At 31.0% G+C, this 10,751-nt stretch overlaps 1 protein-coding gene and 1 long non-coding RNA gene across 2 annotated transcripts; one reads left to right on the forward strand and one right to left on the reverse strand.

Moving 5' to 3' along the window:
- The first annotated feature begins 2,221 nt into the window (after positions 1-2,221).
- LOC107918809 (uncharacterized) lies at positions 2,222-3,175 on the forward strand. The gene is made up of 2 exons (XR_001690250.2): positions 2,222-2,550; positions 2,927-3,175. It is a non-coding gene; the product is annotated as an uncharacterized lncRNA (long non-coding RNA).
- A 1,625-nt stretch (positions 3,176-4,800) lies between these two features.
- LOC107918529 (desmethyl-deoxy-podophyllotoxin synthase) lies at positions 4,801-6,673 on the reverse strand. Its single transcript, XM_016848103.2, has 2 exons — positions 5,695-6,673; positions 4,801-5,580 (listed from the first exon to the last, which is right to left on the reverse strand). The coding sequence occupies exons 1-2, from the start codon at positions 6,577-6,579 to the stop codon at positions 4,963-4,965; spliced, it is 1,503 nt and encodes a 500-aa protein (XP_016703592.1). The 5' UTR covers positions 6,580-6,673; the 3' UTR covers positions 4,801-4,962.
- Positions 6,674-10,751: the final 4,078 nt, after the last annotated feature.

Below are 10,751 nucleotides of genomic sequence, written 5' to 3' on the forward strand. Positions count from 1 at the left end.
TATCTTTAATTGACGCAGCTTTGAAGGAGTTGCAATCGCTTAATTTTAGTTGGACATTTTTTAGGAGGATCAGTTGCCTCTCTCTTCACCTTATGGCTGCTTGAAAACCTCGATATATTGTCAGCTAAATGACCCCACTGTCTCACATTCAACTCGGTAATTGGTGATAAAGGGTTTCAACAAGCCATTTCAGAACATCCTGCATGGAAATATTGTTTCCTCCATGTTGCAACAAGCAAAAACTCCATCCCAAGACTTTTCATTGCGCCCCATGATCTTAACTCCATGGATTTAGATTCAAAATTTGATGATTACAAGCCTTTTGATACCTTTCTTTTATGTTGTAAAAACGGATGTATTTTGTCTGAGAAACATGAAGCTGTCTTTGAGCTACTGATGGCAATGAAAACGGAAGATGCCGGCAATGAAGAACGGTAGATCAACGTTTACAACAGGGTTATTCAACAACTCGGGTTGATGATAATCAGCAAAGTTATTGTACTGAATTTATTTAATTTTTTAGAATTCGAACTAAAATGATAAATTTTGTAAACATTCAACGTTAAATTTGTTGAATATTTTATATTTAAAATCAAATTGATAGAATTTGTAAATATTAAAAGACTAAATTTATTATTAGACCAATAAAAAAAGCTCACACCAGTTTTCTATCATTTATCTAACGTCAATTAACAGGAGAATGACCAATGTAGACACCATTTTTTTAGAAAACAAAAAGTTAGTCGTCGACTTATTAAAAATAAAAATTTGGGAGTCGCCACCGATCTTTTATTGAGGTGTGACCGGATCATCTTGAAAATAATTTTAGGTCTGCGAATTTTGAGAAAAACAGGTTCGGGAGTCAGTTACGCACGAGGAAGGGTTAGCACCCTCGTAACGCCCAAAATTGGTACCGAATTGATTATTTAATATCTTAATATCGAGAATTTGAAAAGATTTTTAAAATACGATCCTTTGAAAAGAGAATTTGAATAGAATGAATTTGATTGATGTGACTCACTTATTTTAAAGAAATAAATTGTCACTCTCAGTAAGCTAGAGTGTAACGTTTTAAATCCTCAAAATTAAGTTTATCTTTTAACTTTTGAAATTTATGCATTTTTGAGAAGGATATCAGGTTATTTGGGTCAAACGATAATTAAACCCAATAAGTTAGGGTTTATTTCCTCGAAATTCCTAAACACCAAATATTGCTTTTATTTTTTTCATTAAAAAATCCTCGTCTCGAGACAACAATACGTCATATCCAATGCGTTAGGACACCACGTATTGAATTCTCGAGAATGAACTTTTTATTTTGAAATTTCTATATTCAATTTGAAAATAGGGGTATTCGGTTATTTAAATCCAACAAGGAGAATTGAAGCCCAGTAAGTTAGGGCACAATCCTCTCGAGAATTTTGGATACCGAGTATTTTGAATATTTACGGAATAAAATGATTTTAATGCTTTAGTGAGGCATATTCTTTAAAATAAATGTAATGTGATTGAATAATAACATACGACGCCAAAAAAGGACAATTTGTAAATAGCATACACTAATGAATAACAAATAATCAATAGACAAATACAAACAAGCATACCAACAATAGTTTCAATCATGCATTATACAAATACCAATATAAATATTCAAAAATTAAATGGATTAATATTCAATTTTAAAAGATATACTAAAAAATCAATAGCAAGAGGAGAAATTACAATCAATAAATTATGCATACAAAAGTTTTAAAATAAATAATATATATATATGGGTATTAAGGATATATTATAAATAAAATCATAAAAATGTGTACAAACTATGCTAGGCTCATAAAAAAATACATTATGAAATTAAATAATAATATATGGAAAACTTAAAATAATGCTACATAATAAAATAATGTATATAAAAAAGGTTAGGTAAATTGATAAAAAAAATAATACTAATAATAATAATAGTAATAATAATAATAATAATAATAAACTGAATAGTAAAAACGCAAATACAAAAGGGGCTAATCTGCAGTCGAAACAAAATTAACGGGACACAAATGAAGTTTAAAAGAAACGGAGGATTAAACTGCGATTCACGAATTACGAGGGGGCCAGCTTGGAAATTATTCCATCCCCCAAAACGTGGCGCAGTGGCACGAACTCAAATGAGACAACATTAAAATGCAGGGCAAAAATTAAGAAAAAGCAAAGAGCCAATTTGAAATAGTCTACAAAATTGAGAGGACTATTTGAGCAATACACCTAAACACTACAAAACGCGCGGATCCTTCCCCGGGTCGGGTCACCGCGCGGGTCTGAGCTTCTAAACGGCGTCGTTTTTAAAGCTACTGAAGCATGCTCTTAAACGGTGCCGTCTTCTTCACGATATATAAGCTAAATTAAAACCTAAACTAACAGCCTCCTATCATTTTTCTACAAAAAACTAAAGAACCCTAATGGTCCTCAACGCCGCTTAGTAACCAGGCCATTCAAAGGCCTTTAAACCTTCGCCCAACTCCGATTGCGCGGAATGGAAGAAGATCCGGCCACCAGGTAAGCTCTTTAACCGTTTCCCTTTTTTTATGCATGATTAATAATATAAAAACATAAAATATAAAAAAGAAACGAAAAGAGAAAAAGAACTAAAAAAGAACACCTTCTTTCAGAAATTTTTTTGATTTCTCTGAATCTCTTTTTTTCTATTCAATCTTTTTTTTTACAGTATCCGAATGGCCCTTTTATAGCAAGAATTACAGAATAAAAATAAATAAAAAGAAATTCTCCCCAAATCCCATCTGTTACCCCTATTCTGCTATTCCTTTCGCTGCTTGTTTTTGTGTGCATTTTGCAGGTATTCGGCCAGGCTGGAGGTGCATCTGTGTATTTTCCGTTCATTTCTGCTTGTTTGATTGTGTGCATGTCGTTGCAGGTGCGAGGCCGTACGATGACGTGGCACGGCTCGACGCAGCGCATGGAGGCTACTGTTGCGGCGGCTGGAGCTGAATGCTGTTGAAGGCTAGGGTTTTCTTTGTAGTTCCTATTGGGCTTTGGGCTATTAGGGTTAGGTTTGGGTTTGTTTTTTTTTCTGATTTGGGCCCTGTTAGGCCTGCTGTAATGGACTGTGGGCATTTTAAAATTTGGTTTTATTTTTATTTATAAAATTGGGTTTATTTGCTAAGGGGACCCGAGCAAAAATGGGTATTACAACCAAAATATTTGATTTTGAAATTGAAAAGTTAAGTGACTAAATAAGAAAAATTAATAGTTCATAGACCAAAATAGAACGAAGACAATAATTTAATGCCTGCTTTTGTATGTTACCCTTTCAAAATGGAAATAAAATTAATTAGTATTTTATTTTTTGAAATAATTATAATAATTTAATTATTATAACAATTTTTTTAATGACTTATGTAATTCAGTGCAGGTGAGATAATATTTTAATTATTTATAAAAAAATTAATATATTGGAATAACACAATTTTGTTGAAGAGTTTGAAAATGAAGAAATATAATTTTTGTTTCAAAAGATTTATATTATTGAAAAATACATATAATGCCATAAAGTCGGTGCCTATATCATTTTGATTAAGGCAAAATTAAAATCTTATTTAGGATAGTTATTATTTGCAACAAATCAACCATTAACAATTAATCCTAATGTGGGTGGATTTGGTCAGGGGATGCAGAAATAGTACTTCAAGACCCACTACGCGTCCAAGGTCTTTTGTTCTTCTTGGCATCTATTGTTTTTGCACAAATCTTTTTGGTTCTTAAAAAGAAACAGTTTGAGAAGGTTCAAGTGTCTGAAATGAATTTCTAAATCTGTGGATTTATCAACATCAAATTTGTAAAAAAGAACAAATTCTTCCTGTCAATTAGGTTCAAGGGTCTGTTTGATTGACGAAATTGATTTTCCGGAAAATTATTTCCAACTTTTCCAGCGTTTGATTGGCGGAAAACATTTTCCATTTGGAAAATAAACTCCAAAACAAGGGAAAATGGGTTACATTTTAGGGAAAATGTCTTACCCTTTCAATTTCCGTAAGACATTTTCCGTGCTCTCCTCTCTATCGCCTCCTTCATTCCTTCCTTCATTTCTGGTAGAAAACTGCTTCTGTTTATCGATTTTCTAGTAACTTGTTTTTTTAATTATTCAATACTTGTTTTTTTAACACAATTACAAATAATTTATTTGATATTTGTTTTTTTCAATTTATAACGATTAATATTGTAGCTTAATAATTGAGTATTATTATAAATAAATCATTGCAATATATGTAAAAATAATTTAAAATATAAAAATTTATTAATATATATTAATATATGTAAAAACAACTTTTCCGAAAAATATTTTCAAAAAATCTGCCAAGCAGCAGAAAATATTTTATACAGATTCAATCAAACACCAGAAAATATTTTCCAGTAAATCATTTTACAGAAAAGTAAAACATTTTCCAGAAAAGTAAAATGATTTCTGGAAAATATTTTACTGGCAATCAAACAGATCCAAAATTTTGCGACTAAGATCCAAAAAAAGGTTTTAAAGATTTGAGTATTTATTAGTGACACAAATATTTTAGTACATCAAATTTAAAAGATGCATAGTTCAATTTGTTAACCTTTGTTTTAATTAATCAGATTTGTTTGCTTAAACAGTATATTATACCAATCCAATAATTACTTCATATTTTGATACGGCCAAATGCTTTAAAACACAACTGCACATTAAAATTTACAAGAGTCAGAATCCCACATGCAATGCTGCAACCCTAACAAATTCAGAAATTATCGGGTTTAAGAACAAATGGATTAAAATGGAACATTTACCATGCACCAGAAGCAAGAGCTATATATATATGTATATTATTTAAGGATAGCATCAGTTGCATCTACAAGTAGTGGGCTATTAGGATGAATACAATATGGTTTATGTTTTACTATCTTCCTTGTTAAGGTGTGCCTCTAAGAAACAGTAATGGAAGCACGATATGGAGTAGGAATTAAGATAAGTTCAGTTTTCCTCCTCACAGACAAGCCAAACTCCTCAGTCATATCTATATCTTCTTGCTTCGGCAACTTCCAATCAAAATGGAACAACAGTTGGGCAAGTGGTAGCTCTACATTTGGCACTGCAAATAATATGCCTGGACATATCCTTCTTCCAGCACCAAATGGAATGAACTCAAAATTTGTTCCCACGAAATCTACTGAACTGTTGATAAATCTTTCAGGCTCAAACTTTTCAGGCTCAACCCAATGGTTTGGATCTCTCCCAATTGCCCATGCATTGATAATGACCCTGGTCTTTGAAGGTATCTCAAATCCATTAACCTCACAGTTTTGGCTACATTCTCTTGGAAGCAATAAAGGGAAAACAGGGTGCAGTCTCAAGGTTTCTTTTATAACACACTTTAGATATTTAAGTTGATGAATGCCTGTTTCATCTACATTTCCTTTGCCTTGGAATACCTGCCTTACCTCTGCTTGTGCTTTTGTCATAACTCTTGGGTTTTTAATCATTTCTGACATTGCCCATTCTACAACCGATGCTGATGTCTCACTTCCACCACTAAAAATGTCCTACAACAACATTATAAATAACATTATGACCATTAAATCACTTTTTTATTTTTCTTCTTTTGCTTTGATGAATACCAAATTCCAAGTCAATGTAGTGAAAGGAAATTGACTTACAAAGATGATAGCTTTGATGTTGTTGTCAGTTAGGGGAACTTCGCCATTCTCCTGAAGCCTTAAAAGAACATCAACCGGATCTTCCCGTATGCCCTTTGCTATACTTTCTTTGTGATCATTAACAATGTTCCCAAGTATCCTATCAGCTTCTCCATGAATCTTTTCAACTCTATGCTTTAGACCCGAAACAACATCCAGGAATTTAAGTGAAGGAAAAAATTCGGAAACAAGGAACCCCGAATTCACCTTGGATTCTTCTGAAATAACAGATACGAAAGCATCTTGATTTTTGCATTTCTTGCCAAAGGCTGCCCTTGCTGTTATGCCGTAAATAATCGAGAACACTTTCTCACTCAGATTCACAGCCAACACTTCATTTGATTTTATGGTTTCTATGAGATTCAGCACTTCCTCTTCTCGTATCGATTGGAATGAATTGACCCGAGCGGCACTCAGAAGCTCCTCGGTGCAAATTTTCCGCAGATGTCTCCAATAGTTTCCGTATGGTGAAAAGGCGATATCAGTGCACTCATAAGTTGTAATCATGGACACAACAAGAAAAGGCCTATTAGCAAAAACAATATCATGTGTTTTCATAATCTCTTTAGCCATTTCGGCAGAAGAAACGACCACAGTGGAAACTTGACCAAGTTGCAGGTGCATAATGGGGCCATGTTTCGTAGCCAAGTCCCGTAGGGTGCGATGAAGTAGACCAGGACCAGCAAGCTGGTGAAGATTTCCTATCAAAGGTAATTTCCGTGGCCCTGGAATAAACTTTTGAGTTAAATTCCTAGCTTTAGATTTCCTTACACTTCTGATTGCTGCCATAAACAAAACAAGGAGGAAGCTGATGATAATCTGGAGTAAGGGTATTCTGAACTCCATTAGCACAAAGAAGAGGAGCTTGCAAAAATAGAACAAAAAGAAAGAAATCAACTGATGAGATTCAGTCTGTGGATCAATGGCTGAATATCATCTCAAAATGTCATAATATATGGTGATCGTGATTGTTTAACCCATTGCATTGAAGAGATTCACCGCTGTGCTGGCATTAAATAAATGAATGGGCATTATCCTAATTCACTAACAGTCATCTAAATAATTTGAAATGAACAAAAAAAATTAAGTTACGGGGATTAAATAGTTGGCATCATTATTTTTTGTCAAAATTTTTTGATTTGAGTGTCTAGACACTAAATAGTTGACACCTTATTATCTAATTAAAAAAATATTCTTTTTTGATGTCAGGTGTCGGCCAACAAATGCCCAAACCTACTCAACAAAAGGGATGAGAATATTGCAACATTAATCTCTCCTTGTTTTCCCATCTATTTTATTTTCCAAGTTTAATTACATGTTTTATATTTTAAAATAATATTGGACTACTTATCATATTTGTTAATTATTATTGCATCACTCACATTATTATTAAAATTAAAATATTTTTTAAATTTAATATGCACAATAAAATTAGATTTTTTTGATAAAATTAGAACTTACTTTAATGATTTTCATATTTTATAATAATTCAAATAAACATTATTAAATTATAGTTTCTTTTATTTTAAAAAATAATGTGTAATATATTTATAAATTTAGAAAAAAATAAATAGTATCTAAAAAATAATTTTAAATAGACTTAAAAATTTTAAATTTAGAAATGTGTCATATATTTATAAAAAAAACTTACGTTATAGATTAAATTAATTTATAAAATATTTTACAATTTAATTGTATAAATTAATTTATTTTATAGGGTAAGTTTCTTTTATAAATATATTACACGTTATTTTTTAAAACAAAAGAAACAACAATTTAGTAATGTTTATTTAAATTATTATAAAAGATGAAAATCATTAAAGCAGGTTCTAATTTTATAAAAAAAAATCTATCTTAAATGTGCATATTAAATTTAAATTATTTTTAAATTTAATAATAATGTGAGTGATGCAGTAACAATTAACAACATGATAAGTAGTCCAATATTATTTTAAAATATAAAATATGTAATCAAATTTGGGAAATAAAAAAGATAGGAAAATAAGGAGGGGTTAATGTTGCAATATTCTCATCCCCTTTTGTTGGGTCAGTTTGGGCCTTTGTTGGTCGGCACCTAACACCTAGAGGGGTGGCCCAGCCCGATGGCCCGCCCGAAAAATGGGAGGGTTTGGGTAAAAATATAGGCCCGAAATATGAGTTTGGGCAAAAAAAGAGAGGCTTGTTTAGAAAAAGGGCCGAGCATCGGGTAAAACTTTTTTTGCCCGGGCCCAGTCCGAATTATATATTAAATATATATATTTATTTTTAATCAAATATAAATATATTTATTTTAATCAAATATATATTTAATATGGGTCGGGCTGGGCTGGGCTCGGGCTTAGCCATTTTCTCTCGGGCTAGGTTTGGACAAATTTTTAGGCTCATATTTTGGCCGGGCCGGTCTTGGTCCTAGAAAACCGACCTAAAATTTTGGTTGGGCTCGGCCCATGATCACCTCTACTAACACCACAAAAAAATTATTATTTTTTAAATAGATAAAGGGGTGTCAGTCATCAGTGTGCCAGCGCCCAAATTTTTTTTTGAAAAAAAATATATAAGTGTTGATCATCTAATGTCCAAAATCCCAAAAATTATTAAAAAATAGTGGTGCTGGCCATCTGGTCTCCATAACCTAATTTTACTGTTAATTTCAAATTATTTAGGTGATTGTTTTTGAATTAGAGTAATTAATTTTTTTGGGTTATTTAGGTAAAATAACCTAAATGGCGTCAATCAAGCTACATGTCTAGGGCCTTGGAATTAATTAAATTTAGAAGAGGAACAAATTTTCTTTTGGGCCGGATTTCTGTTGCTACTTATTTCTATTTTGATCTCTGGTCTTTATTTTGTTTTATTTTACTTCTTGTTGGTATTTTGAGACTAAGGGTGAGTTTGGATGGGCGGTGCGTTTACCTGCGGTTAGTGTAAAAACAGCGGTGGCGGTGAGATTAGATACTGTAGTGATACTGTAGCGTGAGACAAAAAGTAAACTAAACGCACCACACCGCACTCAATCGCCCATCCAAACCCACCCTAAAACTTCTTTTAGATGCCTAGTTGCTTCCAATGAAGCATGATTGTTCTTGAGAATAGTGTAATACACCTCGGTCATCCATTTGGAGGCTATTTTACTTATTTGACATAAAAAAAATATATTAATATTTATAAAAATGATCCTGGTTCAAAAATATTTACCAAAATGACTTGAAATGAAAAGTAAAATCGAGTTATGGAAAATAGATAGCCGACACCATTTTTTTCTATTAAAAAATAATTTTTGGGGTTTTAGACACTAGATGGCTGACACCATGTATTTTTTTCAAAATTTTTTTAGGGTGCTGACACGCTGATGGCCGAAACCTCTTTATCTGATTAAAAAATATTTTTTTGGGGTGGTGGTGCCGGCTAACAAAGAGCCAAAATCACCCAACAAAAAAAATGAGAATATTGCAACATAACCCCTCCTTGTTTTCCCATCTTTTTTATTTCTCAAGTTTAATTACATATTTTATATTTTAAAACAATATTGAACTACTTATCATATTTTTTAATTATTATTGTATCACTCACATTATTATTAAGTTTAAAAATTAATTTAAAATATATTGAACTACATATTTTATAAAATTTAAAATTTTCATGAGTGAATTTTCCCATCAGATTTGAATTTTCATGATTTTTAAATTTTTTTTATTTTGTTAAATGTAACTTGATTTTTGTTAAACTCAAGTATAAATAATAAATTAAGCCTAAAAAATTATATTTATTTTTAAATGTAATGATAAATTTTTGGAGGTGGTTTTGATAAAAAGTTGTTAAAGTTATCTTATTTTAATATATTATTTAAGAACTTATTAATTTTAATATTGAGTTTTATAATTGCGAAAATATATTAAAATGCTAAATACAATATCCAAAATGACAGTAATTGATACTAAACTAGTTAATTTTCAAATCAAAAGTAGTTAATTTAAAATTAATTTAAATTTAATATGCACAATTAAATGATATATTTTTTTGATAAAATTAAAATCCGTTTTAATGATTTTCATCTTTTATAATAATTCAAATAAACATTGTTGAATTATTTTTTTATTTTAAAAAATTACGTGTAATATATTTATAAAATATGTAGTTCAATATATTTTAAATTAATTTTTAAATTTAATAATAATGTGAGTGATGCAATAACAATTAAAAAACATGATAAGTAGTTCAATATTATTTTAAAATATAAAATATGCAATTAAACTTGGGAAATGAAAAAGATGGGAAAACAAGGAGGGGTTATGTAGAATATTCCCAATTTTTTTTTGGGTGATTTTCGTACTTTATTGGCCGGCACCACTTCCCCCCAAACAAAATATTTTCGTAATAAGATAAAGGGGTGCTGGCACACTGATTTTTTTTGAAAAAAAAATACATGGTGCCTGCCATCTAAAGTCCAAAACCCCAAAAAATATTTTTTAATAGAAAAAAGTAGTGCTGGCCATTTATTTTCCATAACCTAATTTTACTATCCATTTCAAGTTATTTTAGTGAATATTTTTGAACTAAGGTTATTTTTGTAAATATCAATTTTTTTGAGTCAAATGGGTAAAATAGCCCCATTTGGATGACATTAATTTTTGCCAGGAAGGAGATTTCATCGCGCTGGGCACTTGATTTTTGACTGAGGGTGGGTTTGGATGGGCAATTGGGTGCGGTGCGGTGCGTTTAGTTTACTTTTTATCTCACGCTACAATATCTAATCTCACTGCTACAGCTGTTTTTACACTAACTGCAGGTAAACGCACTGCTCATCCAAATTCACCCTGAAGCATGGAGTGGATTGGCCTTTTACCATTTTAACCTATTTTGTTTTGACTTTTAATTATATTTTACAAGGTGGTTGTGCTTTTTGATTTGAAAGTGGGCTTCATAAAAGTTAATTATGTTATAGTATTGCACCAAGTATATATATTTAGTGATTATAGGAAGTAATGGATTTATTTTTATATAATAAACTTTTTATTATG

The sequence above is a fragment of the Gossypium hirsutum genome, chromosome D13 (genome assembly GCF_007990345.1).
Source record: "Gossypium hirsutum isolate 1008001.06 chromosome D13, Gossypium_hirsutum_v2.1, whole genome shotgun sequence".
NCBI classification, from domain to species: Eukaryota; Viridiplantae; Streptophyta; class Magnoliopsida; order Malvales; family Malvaceae; genus Gossypium; species Gossypium hirsutum.

Excerpts from the sequence above, each read along its gene's own strand:
- LOC107918529 (XM_016848103.2), bottom strand. The coding sequence starts at position 6,579 with ATGGAGTTCAGAATACCCTTACTCCAGATTATCATCAGCTTCCTCCTT. Across the intron at positions 5,581-5,694 it reads ACATCAAAGCTATCATCTTT|GACATTTTTAGTGGTGGAAG; the intron begins GTAAGTCAATTT and ends ATGTTGTTGTAG.